Source organism: Bos mutus, chromosome 19 (assembly GCF_027580195.1).
Source record: "Bos mutus isolate GX-2022 chromosome 19, NWIPB_WYAK_1.1, whole genome shotgun sequence".
Taxonomy (NCBI): Eukaryota; Metazoa; Chordata; class Mammalia; order Artiodactyla; family Bovidae; genus Bos; species Bos mutus.
Window position 1 is genome coordinate 38,191,150 of NC_091635.1, and position 16,543 is coordinate 38,207,692.

The 16,543-nt window shown below is 43.1% G+C and overlaps 2 protein-coding genes across 2 annotated transcripts; both read left to right on the top strand.

Moving 5' to 3' along the window:
- Positions 1-1,111: 1,111 nt before the first annotated feature.
- LOC102272252 (olfactory receptor 1A1) lies at positions 1,112-2,050 on the top strand. The gene has a single exon (XM_014476820.2). The coding sequence runs from the start codon at positions 1,112-1,114 to the stop codon at positions 2,048-2,050; it is 939 nt and encodes a 312-aa protein (XP_014332306.2).
- A 12,698-nt stretch (positions 2,051-14,748) lies between these two features.
- On the top strand, positions 14,749-15,804 carry LOC102271973 (olfactory receptor 1G1). The gene has a single exon (XM_005891196.1). The coding sequence runs from the start codon at positions 14,749-14,751 to the stop codon at positions 15,802-15,804; it is 1,056 nt and encodes a 351-aa protein (XP_005891258.1).
- The last annotated feature ends 739 nt before the right edge of the window (positions 15,805-16,543 follow it).

Here is a 16,543-nt window from a genome sequence, read left to right on the forward strand (position 1 = left end):
TGTAGAGGCAGAACAGGGACCCAAACCTTGGCCTGAATTCAGAACCCAAGGTCTCCTGATTGGATGAAGAGAAAAAGGGGAAGGGAGGAGAGAGGAGAGAGGGGAGACAGAGAGGAGAGAGGGAGAGAGACATTCCCCTTCTGACAATGGTTATTCCTGGGCCCTTATCCATGAAAACAGGGTGAGGAAGGGGTAGTTTTGATTTGGTTATGCCATTCCTCAGCTACTTCCTGAGATAATACTCTGTGTGTGTACATATGCATGCATGCAGACGAACCCACAAAAGCCTTTTGCCTCTGGGAATAGCTACAAACCTTGCACTCCCATATTCAACAGTGCATGTTAACAGACCCCTTAAGAAAAATAAGTTATTTCTCTGACAAAGCAACAATAGGTCAAAGCACTTAAGAGGGCATTTCTTTCACCTGAACCCCTAATACCACAGGGAAGAATTTGGCTTCTTCTGAAAAACTGTCTTCAGCATCTTCACACTCATGGGACAAGTATCTTAGAACATAAACACTCTCCAGGAAAATGGATTTCAGCAGCCCAGCATTTCCTGAAACTCTGACTCATGGTCTCTGTTCATAGCATTCATGCTGATGAACCTCCTGGCTCCTCTCCCGGGGACATATGGTTCTTTTATTTCTCCCTTCAAGATTTCAGCAGAAATCATCTCTCTCTGTGATCTGCGATGGCACCTTAGCATCTAACTCTGTCTTCTGTATTGAATACATGAATGAAATTCTTATACTTTTCACATTTTGTACTTTTTCCAAGTCTAACAAAGTAGCACATGCAATATAAAAATTAGTATTTGTTAACTCATTAAATCCTAGAGATGTGATGGTTCTGGGGTGGAGGAGGATGAGCACCTCTGATTCACAGATTGCTCAGTTTTTATTCATGAGTGTCCAGGGGTAATTCTTGATTAGTCCTACCAATCAATAAAGATATTTCCCCCCAAATATAGGTTATCTCCAGATTTAGTTAGCTCAGTTATAGAGACGGTTGGTCATGTGACTCAAAAACGGTGGGTAAGAAAGATCAATACACACAATAACCACACTAATAATTCTGGATTCCTCCCTCCTTTCCTGCTAAAGGATCCATGAGAGAAGACAACCAATCTTCTACCTTCAATTTCATCCTCCTGGGAGTTACTGGCCAGCAAAAACAGGAAGACTTCTTCTTCTTACTTTTCCTGTTCATTTACCCCACCACATTGATTGGAAACCTGCTCATCATCTTGGCCATTTGCTCTGACATTCGCCTCCACAACCCCATGTATTTTCTCCTTGCCAACCTCTCCTTTGTTGACATCTTCTTCTCCTCTGTAACTATCCCTAAGACGCTGGCCAACCACCTCCTGGGCAGCAAAGCCATCTCCTTTGGAGGATGCCTAACACAAATGTATTTTATGATTGCCTTGGGTAACACAGATAGTTACATCCTGGCTGCTATGGCCTATGATCGAGCTGTGGCCATCACCCGCCCACTTCACTACACAACAATCATGAGCCCACGGACTTGTGTCCTGCTAGTCATTGGGTCTTGGGTGGTTGGAAATGGCAATGCCCTCCCCCACACTCTGCTCACAGCTAGCCTGTCCTTCTGTGGAAACCAGGAAGTGGCCAACTTCTACTGTGACATTACCCCTTTGCTCAAGCTGTCCTGTTCTGACATCCACTTTAATGTGAAGATGATGTACCTGGGGGTTGGTGTTTTCTCCGTGCCATTACTATGCATCATCATCTCTTATGTTCGGGTCTTTTCCACAGTCTTACGGGTTCCATCCACCAAAGGTGTGCTCAAAGCCTTCTCCACCTGTGGCTCCCACCTCACCGTTGTTTCTCTGTATTATGGGACAGTCATGGGCATGTACTTCCGCCCTCTGACTAGTTATAACCTAAAGGATGCAGTGATAACTGTGATGTACATAGCGGTGACCCCAATGTTAAATCCTTTCATCTATAGTCTGAGGAATCGGGACATGAAGGCTGCCCTGGGGAAACTCTTCAGCAGGAGAATTTTTTCACAACCAATGTGAGGTCATCCTGCATTGGAGACTGCCCTCAGAATTTAGGATGCACTTGGAAATCCATCCCCAATGTCATTCCTCTCCAAGAAGCTGTCTTTGATCTTTCCAGCTAGAAAGTCCTCTTTCAGAAATCTTATAACAATTTATGATAGATCACTTTGTACTCATCATTGTCCATTTAGCAGAGTGGAAGCCCAGGAATATTTGATTCTTATCCTAGCAAAGATACTGATTATCAGAGCAAATCTGAGAAGGTTTGAAGCTCAGCTTCTACATCTACATATTAGGAATAATAGAATCTGCCCCACCACTGTCACAGGTGTGAGGATCACAGAAGTCCATGGTTTGAAGGATATAAATCAGTATCTGAATGTCAGTTTTAATTGCACTATGATGTTAATCAGCCCTACTATGCTTTCAAATCTCTGAGGCAGGAGCTGATATATCACTGTACCTTTTACAACCTCGGTTATATAAAGTGTATCCAATAATTCTCGGTAAAAAGTAGGATGAACAAATGAAAATATCAGTCTCAGAATCATAATCTAATAATGATAGACATGGGGCTTCCCAGATGGCACTTGTGGTAAAGAACCTGCCTGCCAATGCAAGAGACATAAGAAATGCCAGTTCAATCCTTGGGTTGGGAAGACCCTCTGGAGGAGGGAATGACAACGCTCTCCAGTATTCTTGCCTGGAGTATCCCACAGACAGAGAAGCCTGGTGAACTACAGTCTATAGGGTAGGGTCACAAAGAGTCAGACATGACTGAAGAGACTTAGCACGTATGCACACAATGATAGACATAATCAGACTAGATACTATTTGTTGATGTTTAGTTGCTCAGTCGTGTCTGAACCTTTTGCAGCCCAGAGACTGTAGCCTGCCAGGCTCCTCTGTCTGTGGGATTTTCCAGGCAAGAATACTGGAGAGGGTTGCCATTTCCCTCTCCAGGGGATCTTCCCAACCTAGGGATTGAACCCACATCTCCTGCACTGGCAGCAGATTCTTTACCACTGAGCCACCAGAGACACTATTTATCCAACCTTTGAAATCTTTAAAGGAAATTATTTGAGTGGATATTTTTGTTCTTTCTGTATTGTTAATTAAACTAGACTGTTCCAAAAGAGTATAAGATTCTCTCTAAAATCTTACTAAAATGACACTCATCAATAGAGTCATTGCATCTAAAGGTAATAAATATTCTGGTTTAATTAATATAATAAAGTGCTGACTTAATTATAGCATGAAATAAAGTTACAGTGGCAAGAAAATTGAGTGCCAAATAATAAATGGAAAAAAAAAAAGAGAGAGCAGTATTGAAAATGATGTGACCATGTCTTTCCAGCATGACTTGGGAAGGATGAGGCTTCCATTCTGGATGACCAGCTCTCATCATGTAAGTAATATTCCTCAAAAACAGACAGTTAATTCAGCAGGTCAGCAAGTACCACTAAGGAACTCTACTCTCTATGATTTGATTCTGTTCATGATATAATTATAAAACTTTAAAAAATATTAATAACATACAAATGATTGTCCTCAAATATAGTATGTCCACACAGGATAATGTTTTAAATAGTTAGATTGAGTATCTCTTGGAACAATGTGCAAGTTGTTTTGTATCTACTATATTAACTGCCAGTAAACATATAAAATTATCATCTTCTGTAGATCATTCAGATCACCAAGAATTTGACCATGGGCATTGGATAATGACGTTATTCACCTTTCAATGCTTTCTGGGTCTCTAAAACACCAAGGATGAGATTTACCCCAATTATCTTCTTTTTAATCAAAAAAGATTTGATTACAAATACATATGAATCTGTGTGAATGAATGACTAAATCATGGAAGGAATGAAGGTATTTAATGTAGAGAATTTTCAAGATTGGTCAGTAAAAATATTACATAATCTTTTTACCTGTTATTCCCACACTAATGCGAAGATTTGTATCTTCAACACTTAGGGCAGACATCCAGTAACTGCTTAATAAATTTATATTAAATGAATAAATGATTACTGCAATATTATGTTTAAATAAAGAATGCAACAATTTTGATGACTGCATAATTTTGCTGTTATGGGTAAGTGGATGTAGACTCTTAGGAGAATCCCATACCACTTAATTGCCTCATCTTTCTCATGTTATTCTTCTGTTTGAATTAGACAAGGCAAGTTGATCTCCTCTACTAAATTCTCTACAACAATCATAAGAATCTATATGTATGTTTATAACTTTAAATGCAACTAAAAAACATTGCATCAACATGTCTAGTCACTGTCCTACCCAACTCCCTTTGATTTTGTTCAACATGCTTTGCTGGGGTAATGTTAACATTGCAATTTAAATTACTTCAAGTTCCAATGTCTTGAGATTGATTGTCCGGAAAAGACTGCATAGTAGATATGGCAATTCAGGCAAATTAGGGTCCATTCAGAAAACAAAAGTCACACTAGGTATTTTTGAACCAAGAAGATTTAAAATAAGGAATTAAATACACAGGTATATCTTGAAAGAGACTAAAGGAGAAAAAAGATGGATGCCAAGGTAACCCAAAAATTATTAACTCAGGAATTTAACTCTTGTATGGCTAGGGGAACAGAGGGGAAGGTAATGCTCTCAGAACCTAGGAGCACACAAGATGGAATGACCACATATCTGATGCTCAGATATCTGAGCGGAGGTACTGAACAGCTGCCACTTGGTCCTCCCCTGATGAGGTGACCAGAACTTTGGTTCCTAAGGGGTCTGAGTCCTCAATAGAACTGCTCTTTGCTTTTTTGGTTGACACAGCTGCTAGTAGTCTCTGCTACTGGGTATGTAAATACAAAAGGCATTCCAGACAGAGTTCTAGACAAATTGTGGCAGCAACACAATGTCCTTGGTAATTGGATTAGTCACTCCAACCGGTAGAGAAATCTCTTATTTTCTAGATGACCCACACAGACGTGCTACAATTTGGCTAGATCTTAGTAATATTTGCACCACACTGGTGGCTTAGACGGTAAAGTGGCAATCCACTCCAGCACTCTTGCCTGAAAAATCCCATGGATAGAGGAGCCTGATGGGCTACAGTCTATGCTGTCGCAGAGTCGGACACGACTGAGCGACTTCACTTTCACTTTAATAATATTTAAAAATATATATCCGCAAAGATTACTATCAATATCCTTCTATAAGATTATAAACAGTTAAAGAAATCAAATAATAAACTTTCTGGGAATAGACATATATGCGATAAAACTGTATTAAAAACAAAAGCAAGGCAAAGATAAGCATAGGATTCAAGATGGGAGGAAATTCAAGAGGGGAGAGTCAGGAGAATGCAACTGGGGGTACCACACAGTTAGATGGAAAGTGAAGTCGCTCAGTCGTGTCCGACTCTTTGTGACCCCATGGTCTGTAGCCCGCCAGTCTCCTCAGTCCATGGGATTTTCCAGGCAAGAGTAGTGGAGTGGGTTGCCATTTCCTTCTCCAGGGGATCTTCCCGACCCAGAGATCGAACCCGGGTCTCCCGCATTGCGGGCAGACGCTTTACCGTCTGAGCCACCAGAGAAGCCCTGGTTAGATGGAAGTTACTACTAAAATCCAAACTCTTCAGTTGCCAGGTGGTCCTAGGAAGATTTACAATGCTAGATAGATGGAAAACACAATCTGCATGAAGCAATGGTGAATGTTTTATTTAATTAAGATTGAATGGATAACAGTAAGAAAGCAGGGAGGAGTGGTGAGACTGAAGTTTAATTAGGCAGCTCCTAGAGCAACCTCGGAGAAGGTGATGGCACCCCACTCCAGTATTCTTGCCTGGAAAATCCCATGGACAGAGGTGGGCTGCGGTCCATGGGGTTGCTACAAGTCGGGCATGACTGAGCGATTTCACTTTCACTTTTCACTTTCCTGCATTGGAGAAGGAAATGGCAACCCACTCCAGTGTTCTTGCCTGGAGAATCCCAGGGACGGGGGAGCCTGATGGGCTGCCGTCTATGGGGTCACACAGAGTCGGACACGACTGAAGCGACTTAGCAGCAGCAGCAGAGCAACCTAAGGGCTTCTCTGGTGGCTCAGCGGGAGAGGGAGAGGGTGGGATGATTTGGGAGAATGGCATTGAAATATGTATAATATCATATATGAAACGAGTCGCCAGTCCAGGTTCGATGCACGATACTGGATGCTTGGAGCTGGTGCACTGGGACGACCCAGAGGGATGGTATGGGGAGGGAGGAAGGAGGAGGGTTCAGGATGGGGAACACATGTATAACTGTGGCGCATTCATTTCGATATATGGCAAAACCAATACAATATTGTAAAGTTAAAAAATAAAATAAAATTTAAAATTTTTTTAAAATGTAAAAAAAAAAAAAGAAAGAATATGCCTGCAGTGCAGGAGCCGCAGGAGATATAGATTCGACACCTGAGTTAGAATGATCCCCTGGAGGAGGACATGGCAACCTACTCCAGTACTCTTGCCTGGAGAATCTTGTGGACAGAGGAGCCTGAGGCGGGCTAGAGTCCACCAGGTCACAAAAGAGTCAGACACAACTAAAGCGACTTAGCATGCACACAGAGTAATCTAGAGGAGAGACAGTAAAGCCAAAGATAAAAGGTCTAGATGTAAAGGGCATGTGGAAATAAAGACAAAATGTGTACTTTTATGAAACTAGTAAGTAAGCAGATGTCTTCAAGACTTTGAGGTTGAGCCACTAAAAGGAAAATGATGCCTTTAATGAAAATAATTAACAAGGGAGCAATTTAAGAAAAATTAGTTCCATTTTGGGTGTATTTTCAAGGGTTCCTGTGGGACTTAAAAAAAACCATGGTAAGATCTACAAAGGAAATGCAAAACGTGCCATGCATGTTTAGAGAAAGTAGATATTTTATTAAATATTGAATATGCATATGTATATGGTCATGTGTATTTACCACATTACATATAGTATTGTCTCTTAATTTTCAAAATAGCCCTGGGACATAGATGGAAATAGTCCCCCTTTACAGATAGAAAAGTTGTATGTCTGAAAGTTGAAGTGACCTATTTACTAAGTGTTATTTATTTTTGGCTGTGCTGGGTCTTTGCAGGCTGTGCAGCCTTTTCTCCAGCTGCCCCCAGTGGGGCTACTCGCTGGTTGTGGTGCATGGCCTTCTCATCGTGGCGGCTTCTCCTGTTGTGGAGCAAGGGCTCTAGGTCACCCAGGCTTCAGTCGTTGCAGTTGTCAGGCTCTAAAGCACAGGCTCAGGAGTTGTGGCACACACGCTTAGTGGCTCTGCAGCAAGTGGGATCTCCCCAGGCAAGGGATAGAACTTGTGTCTCCTGTATTGGCAGGTGAATTCTTATCCACTGGACCACCAGGAAGCCCTAAATACCTTTTAATTAGTATGATGTTGCTCTAGAATCTGACTCCAGTTTCCTCATGCCTAATGCTCTTCTTTCAGAGAAGGCAATGGCACCCCACTCCAGTACTTTTGCCTGGAAAATCCCACGGATGGAGGAGCCTGGTAGGCTGCAGTCCATGGGGTCACTAGAGTCGGACACGACTGAGCGATTTCACTTTCACTTTTCACTTTCTTGCATTGGAGAAGGAAATGGCAACCCACTCCAGTGTTCTTGCCTGGAGAATCCCAGGGACGGGGGAGCCTGGTGGGCTTCCATCTATGGGGTCGCACAGAGTCGGACACGACTGAAGCGACTTAGCAGCAGCAGCAGCAATACTCTTCTTTAGACTCTACAGCTAACCCACAGAGGAGATATAAAATACTCCTCTTAGACAGAGTAACTGATGGTTGTGATTTTTAATATCTAGAATCTTTCTAATATCAAAGGTATTACATTTATCCTGTGTAGCTCCAGAGGACAGGTTTATGATTAATTCCACTTAACTAATATATATATATTGCAGTCTATTAGGTCCTATGCTGTGCCATGGGGTTTTCATCCAGGATGTCACCAAGCCATGTAAATTAAAACAGCAACGTGTGTTTTTATTTCAAATAACTGCAATTTTCAGCTCTAGAGTTTCTTTTTTTAAATTTATTTTTAATTGGAGGCAAATTGCTTTACAATTTTCTGTTGGTTTCTGCCACACAACAACGTGAATCAGCCATCAGCAGTTGGAGAATGTCTATTTCTTTTTTGTTTTATTTTAGTTTTTCTGCTGAGATTATAATTGCATTTATTGGTTGCCTATTTTCCTTCACTTCATGGAACATAGTTATAATAGCTGGTTTAAAATCCTTATGTGCTGAGGTGGAATCAAAACGGTAAAGTAAGAAGACCCTGAGCATACCTCCCCCCCAAAAAACACATCAAAACTACAAATACATATAGAATAACTCTTACCGATAATGACCTGAAGACTAGCAGAATGGCTCTTCTGCAACCAAGGCTGTACAGAAACCCACACGGAGTCTGGCAGGAGGAGAAGGGAAGCAATCTAGTCAAGACCCACTCCCATAACGAATGAACCATAGAAGCAGGGGACATGGGCTCAGTGATCCTCCGTGGGGATGGAGGGGTTCAAGCCACATATTAAGCAACCCAGACCTAGGATCCAACACCCAGAAGACAAGCCCACATATATGGCTTAAAAAACAAGAGGGGCTTATCAGAGGGCTATGAGAAACTGACACTGCTCTTAAAGAGCTTGTGCACAAATTTGGATATTCTCAATCCCAGTGAGGAGGCAGCAGATAGGAAACCTCTTGGTGCTCTGGCCAACCTGCCAGGAAGACTCCAGCACATCCCTCAGCCCACACCAGACTCCTGCTCCAGCACCGCTCCCGACTAAAGAGGCTACCATTGCCCATGCACGTGAGCATTCACCAGGGAAGGAGCAGAGCCAGGTCAGGACCCAGCCCTGCCTCTAGCCAGACAGAGAGTGCAATTGCCAGTGCATGCTGCACCGTGGAAAAAGTGGAGATGGTTCAGCAAGGCCCTGCCGCCAGCCAGCGTGGAGACCGCAGTTGTTAGCAGGCACATGCGCATGTGCAAGAAGCAGAACCAGCCCAGGTCCTGGCCGATCCTTGAGCAAGGGTGAAAACTGCCATAACAATAATGCACATGCATGCATGCACCAGGGATGGAGCAGAGACACCTCAGTGGTGCTGCTCCAACCCCTCTGCTCAACCCCACTATATCTGAAGTACCCACACCAGGGGAGAAAGCAGAAACCAGCACAGAACCACCCACATCTCTGTCTTCCCAGCTCTGTCCACTCAGCTGTGCTAGTTGCCATTCCTGCGTGGTCAATGGAGTCTGAGCATCAAAGACCACATGTTCCAAATCATATTACATCCCTTATTAAAGGATCAGTTTACTAATTAACTTTTGCCCATGGTAGAAAAAAAAAAGCAGATTTTTCAGCATAGAATTATGTGGTTATTTTATTCAATACAATGGAATAATGTGTTTAAACCATTAAATTACTGATTTAAGGGTGTATCATGCCAGCACTTCCAGCACACACATGAACTGGTTGTCCATTTTTCTAAAGAGACTCCAGTTAAGTTAGTCGCTTGTTCATGTCTGACTTTTTGCAACCCATGGACTGTAGCCCACTAGGTTCCTCTGTCCGTGGGATTCTCCAGGCAAGAATACTGGACTGGGCTGACATTCCCTTCTCCAGGGGATCTTCCACACTCAGGGATCAAACCCGAGTTTCCTGCATTGCAGGCAGATCCTTTTACCATCTGAACCACGAGGGAAGCTCCACTTTCTAAAGAGACTCCCAGAATAACCCATATTCCCAGGTCACCCATGTTTGGTGTTGCTTTATTCTCTGTGTCCTTAATTAGGTGAACTTGGAGAAGATGGACTAGGAAGTGACCATTTCTAAAAGAAAGAAGAGATGTCACTTGCTGGGTGTCATTTCAGCTTCCATGTGCCCCATAGATCTGCTTATGCAACTTACGCATGAACAGGCTGCTGGTTACCTGCCATGATAAGGCATCCCAGCTTCTCACCCCTGGTCTCTCCAGCACAAAAGAGGGATAAATAGAACAAGTGAGTCGACACCAACTTAGCCTCACCTGGACTAGAATGATCAAGTCTAGAAGACAAGATAGTAAGGTACTCTCTGAGTCGAGAGTGGTTCAACTCATCTGGCCTTTTTCATGGTGCAGGAGGCCTCTGTCGGCACCTCCAGGAAAGGTTACAGAAAAAAATCACAACAGTAAACATACTTGGTTTCTTTGCCAGCGAAAGGAATGTTAGGATCCTGTTGGGCCCACAGAGGTGTCACAGACAGATCCCTCATGCTTTAGCACCCCCCCCTCTCTTTTTTATTCTGCCTGTACCACACAGCACATGGGGTCCCAGTTCCCCAACCAGGGATGAGATGGAACCCTTGGCCCCTGCGTTAGAAGCTTGGCGTCTTAACTCCTGGACCACCAGGGAAGTCCTGCCTCAGCCTCTCTTGAACCAGTATACAGCAGGGACACATCAGTGGGTTCTCAGTTCTCGTGGCTTCTCAGAACCACACAGAATTAATTAACTTCAGTTTAACAGATCTTGAGATCAATATAACCTACAGCTAAGAATGTGAAAGTCGCTCAGTCGTGTCCAACTCTTTGCAACCACATGGACTATACAGTCCACGGAATTCTCCAGGCCAGAATACTGGAGTGGGTAGCCTTTCCCTTCTCCAGGGGATCTTCCCAACCCAGGAATCGAACCCAGGTCTCTCGCATTTCAGGCAGATTCTTTACCAGCTGAGCCACAAGGGAAGCCCACAGACCATAATATGTTCCTGCAATTTCATCATCGTCCCTGGAGTATGAAATTGCAAGAACACATTTCTCGTGGGGCAAACATGAGCAGAAAATTCTGAAATAAATAGAAAAGGGATGCTCTGATGCTATGTGCTTCTTAGGCTCTATGTGGTATTCTGTGAATGCAGATTTCTGGGATGTCATATACTGGTATGATTATAACCTCAACCCAGAGCTATTGTCTTTCATTCTCAGAACGGACAAAAATTAAAAGTTCTCTAATACTGTGAGACCAAAGAGAAAATTTGAGCAGATGAAGCAATAGCAACAATCATTATTTAACACACCCAGAGCATGAAGCAAATTTCCTCTTCTGCCTTTAAAAGCAGTTTTTGTCGTCTTCTGATGATCCACTGTAGGAGAGATGCGTGTGAAGCAAATAGAAGCCTGCCAGTAACACCCTCAGTGATTGGCAACAACAGCCAGGTAAGGATTAGAAAAGAAAGATACACGACTCCATGTTGCTCCTTTTTTCTCCCCCTTTCTCCTCTGTCTGTCCTACCCTATGGTCATTTGGGAACTTATCTCTCACAAACAGTCCTGAAACAACAATGATATGCTGCTTTAGTGGACAAAAGGGGCAGACACCTGGGTCCTTAATCTTACAAGCTGAAAGTCATCATGCTATAAGAACAAAGCACGGGAATTAATGGCAACTTCTCTCCACAAATAATTCAAGATGATCCTGTTAACCTCCAGCCTCTGCAGGAAACACACATGTACCCACCCACACATATGCACAAACACACAAACATACACACTCATGCTCACACACCACATTAAGGCATTAAAAGGACATGGCTCCAGTAAGACAAGTTTCTCTGCTATTCATGGAATCTCCATCAAAGAGTGGCTGCATATATACTGCATTGTCTCCATTTTATAGATTTTTATGGTTTGCTTTAGGGGAAATTAATTTATTAATTGATTTATTTTTCAGTTAATTAATTTTAATTAATTAAATTTTCAGTAAGTGGTATGGTCACTGAGTGGTTCAAACCTCAAAATATGCTAAAATATACACATGAAAGGGTTTCCCTGGTGGCTCAGATGGTAAAGACTCCACCTGCAATGCAGGAGACCCAGGTTCAATTCCTGAGTCAGGAAGATCCCTGGAGAATGGAATGGCAACCCATTCTAGTATTCTTGCCTGGAGAACCCCTTGGACAGAGGAGCCTGGAGGGCTATAATCCATGGGGTCGCAAAGAGTCGGACACGACTGAGTGACTAACACACACACATGAACAGTTCCTCCCTCCCCTGTGTCTTATTCATGCAATTCCCAGACCTCCAGCAAGTACTTACTCTTATTGGTGTCTTGTTTATTCTTCTAGAGACTTTTAACAAACATACTAGTCAACCATTTACTACTGCTTATTTATTATCTATTTACATATTATTTCTAGAAGTGGGATGAAACTATTTATATTTGGAACCACAATGAGAATGAGTTTGAGGTGTGTCCTAATCACTCTAATCCTCCCCACCACCACCCAATTCTCTCAGTTTTTAACCTTATATCTTTTACTCCACTCCTCCCTGGATGCTTCTCTTTTTTTATATACTTTAAAAATTTTTTATGATTTATTTTCGACTGCTCTGAGTCTTCGTTGCTGCACATGGGCTTTCTCTAGTTGCAGTGTGGGGACTTCTCATTACAGTGGCTTCTCTTGCTAGGGAGCATGGGTTCCAGGGTGTTCGGGCTCAGTAGCTGTGGCATGTGGGCTTAGCTGCTTCCCACATTAAGGTTGGAACCCATATCCCCTGTACCAGCAAGTGATTTCTAACCACCAGCCCACCAAGGAAGTCCTCCCCGGATGTTTCTTTCCTTATCGATGGGGAACCTGGACTCTTTAAATTTCATTTTCATTCTCAAACTTGAACCTGAGTCCAGAAGGCATTCAAGTTAAATTCACCAAGAGTGCCTTTGCTTTGTTTGACATCTTTATATCTCTGTAACCATAATGTTTCCTACATATTCCTATGGCCAGTACTTTATTTAATCACAGCTAAGGATGAAACCAGTAACAGAAAGGTTCAGGCTGCTCCCTATGACTGATATTATCTCTCTACAATCTCCCTTTCCATTCTTTCTACTCTTTGGTGTTTATTTATTCACATTATGGGTACTTACTAAGTACCTATGTTGTACTAGGCTCAGGACTAATGTTAGAGTCTAAAGAGGAACAAGATAGACATCTCTGCCTACTCTCAGTGGTGCTCACAGTAGAATGAAAGACAGAGAGAGGTAAATAGATGGTCACAATCCAGAGCGACACATGCTGTGATGGGGGAGGCACCGGGCCAGGAGGGACTCGGTGAGCCTGAGTTTTTTGTGTGAGGGTAAGGAGGGAAGATTTCCTGGTGGCTGAATTGGTAAAGAATCTGCCTGTAATGCAGGAGATGCAAGCCTGATCCCTGGGTTGGGAAGAGCCCCTGGAGAAGGAAATGGCAACCCACTCCAGTATTCTTGCCTGGAAAATTCCATGGACAGAGGAGTCTGGTGGGTTACAGTCCATGGGGTCGCAAGAGTCAGACACAACTTAGCAACTAAACCACCCACCCAAGGAGGGAAAGCTTCCTAGTAGAACTAACATTTAAGCCGAGATCTGAAGTTTGGCATGTCTGATGAATGAGAGCGAGAAGACTATTCCAGCCCAAGAAAATAAGATGGGCAAAAGTCCAAAGTGAGACTGCATCTGGGTCTTTTAAAAAATTCAAAGTATAATTGGTACATAAGACGTGGAGTGCAGGAGGGAGGTTCATGATAACTGGAAACATCTATAATAAATACCAGTGGACTCAAGGGACTTCAGGCCATGTTAACAAGTTTAGAGTCTATCCTGAGAGTAAAGAGGAGCCCCTGAAGGATTTCTCAGCTGGAGCAATAAAATCAGCTATGATGTGTTGAAAGCTCATTCTTTCTGTTGTGAGAACAGATGGCTGGTGGGTTTGCCTGGAGGCAAGGAGAACAACTGCCAAAATCTAAATAACAAATGTTACTGTCCTCGATGATGGTAGTGGCAGCTGGGCCTGAGGGAAGTGCGTAAATAGAGATAAATAGGTAAATTTCAGCTATATTGAGAAAATAAAATTACCACGATTTGATGGTACCTGAATGCAGACAGGGAGGAAGGAAAATGGGTCAGTAATGATACCCAGGTTTCTGGCCAAATGAGCTGTGTGGATAGTGGTGATAATGATTTCAGTATTGTTGTTTAGTCGCTTTCAGTATTAGATGTGCTTTTTTACCAATTCCCAAACCCGTTCTCCAGCAGCTATTCTTTTTGAAGCACTGGGAAAATATGTTAAATACTTTTCTGACTCGTGAAATCCCAGGATGGATTATCATAATGTCCACACGAATACCATAAGAGTTAAGCAAACTAACATGTCCAGCCTACTCCCCCAGATATATGTACTGGATTGAAAAGTGAAAGTGTTAGTCATTCAGTCATGTCCATCTTTGCAAACCCATGGACTGTAGCCAGCCAGGCTCCTCTGTCCATGGAATTCTCCAGGCAAGAATACAGGATTGGATTGCCATGCCCTTCTCCAAGGGTCGATCTCAACCCACGGATCGAACCAGGGTCTCTGTCTGCATTGCGGGCAGATTCATTACTGTCTGAGCCACCAGGAAAGCCCATATTGGATTAACACTTATATAATAAAGTTTTTTCAAAAACCTCTTCTCCCACTGCAGACACATCTTCAGTTTTCCATGGCACCAAGCACAAGCATTTGCAAATGGTCAGCTGAACTAGATGAAACTGGTATTTCTGCAGGTGGCATCACCAATTCAATGGACATGAACTTGGACAAACTCTGGGAGACAGTGAGGGATAGGGAGGCCCGGCAGGCTACGGTCCATGGGGTAGCACAGAGTCAGGCACAACTTGGTGATTGAACAACAAGCAGTTAAATATTGGAGATTTTATATGATTCAACCCCACCCTAGAATATCAACGCTGGAATATCTCATAATTTTCAGAGCTCACAATCCAGGGCTTACCAATCTCATTCAATTAACTCTACTTTCTGCTTACAGACAAATGGAATGGGAAAACCTGACCAGTGTCTCAGAATTTTTCCTTCTGGGACTCTCCCAACAGCCAGAGCAGCAGTGGCCCCTCTTTGGTCTGTTCCTGTCCATGTACCTGGTCACAGTGACGGGGAACCTCCTCATCATTCTGGCCATCACTGTCGATGCTCAACTCCACACTCCCATGTTCTTCTTCCGGGCCAACCTCTCCCTCACTGATACCTGCTTTGTTTCTACCACAGTCCCCAAGACGCTGGCAAATATATGGGCCCAGAATCAGGTCATCTCCTACACAGGGTGTCTATCACAACTGTATCTTTTCTTGATGTTTGGGATGCTGGAGGCATCCCTCTTGGCTGTCATGGCCTATGACCGCTACGTGGCCATATGCTACCCACTCCATTACATCATGGTCATGAGCCCTGGCCTCTGTGTCTTCCTAGTGTCTGCATCCTGGGTCACGAACGCCCTCCACTCCCTCCTACACACACTCTTGATGAGCAGCCTGTCCTTCTGTGCAGACCAAGAGATTGCACACTTCTTCTGTGACATCAACCCCCTTCTGAGTCTGTCCTGCACAGACCCCTTCATCAATGAACTGGTAATCTTCACTGTAGGGCGTCTTATGGGTCTGGTTTGTGTACTTTGCCTGGTTATCTCTTATGCATACATTTTCTCGACAATCCTGAAGATCCCCTCAGCTCAGGGGAAGCGGAAAGCCTTTTCCACCTGCAGCTCTCACCTCTCTGTGGTCTCTCTATACTTTGGGAGTTCCTTTTGTGTTTACTTCAGCCCCCTCTCCAGCCACTCGGCACAGAAGGGTGCAGTTGCATCAGTGATGTACACGGTGGTAACCCCGATGCTAAATCCCTTTATCTATAGTTTGAGGAACAGAGACATCAAGTATTCCCTGAAAAAGCTAATGTGGGCTAGGAAAATTCAGTCCTTTTAGTGGGAATGACTTCACATCTGAGGGTTCCTACCCAATTACATTCACCACAATTAAGCAGGGAAGAATGAGAAAGGGAGAAAAAGTGGGGAATCTCACTTCTAAGACCTGTGATCTGAAATTGAAATATTCATGCCTAAGCTACAGGAAACATTAGAACAAACCCATTATCAGGGCAATATCATCAGCTTAAGTTCTTACGATCATAATGTTCTAGAATTATAGCCATCCAGTTGTATGATATCATAAAGGATGTGCTTGAATCTTTTGAAACCACATGAGATAGTGCACGGCCAAAATAAGGGAATATTTGGTTGTACTAGTGTATGTAGCCAAGAATAAACTCCAGGAAAATATAACTTTTTCCTGCCATCACTGGGACCTTGGTGACTTGGACCCCTACCAATAGCATTTTAACTCTGAGACTCCCCGTGTCTGTGACACCCCTAGGCTGAAAGAACAGACACTGGGACTGGGAAGGGTCTGATGGGATGGAATCTTTAGCTAGACCTACTACAACATTTTACCAGGCATCCAAATCCCCATCTCTCCTAACACCTTAAATTTCACTTGAAAACTTCATTTTTATCTTTGGGGAAAATTTTGCAAGTCAATTTCACCCTTGCATCACTTGGCATAATGCCTGGCACCATTAAGATGTGTTAAATCCCACTGGCATAGTTGCAATCATAACGTTAGGGATCAGGAAAGAATGATTTTATGACTATTTCAAATCTCTCAC

Excerpts from the sequence above, each read along its gene's own strand:
- LOC102271973 (XM_005891196.1), top strand. The coding sequence starts at position 14,749 with ATGATTCAACCCCACCCTAGAATATCAACGCTGGAATATCTCATAATT.
- LOC102272252 (XM_014476820.2), top strand. The coding sequence starts at position 1,112 with ATGAGAGAAGACAACCAATCTTCTACCTTCAATTTCATCCTCCTGGGA.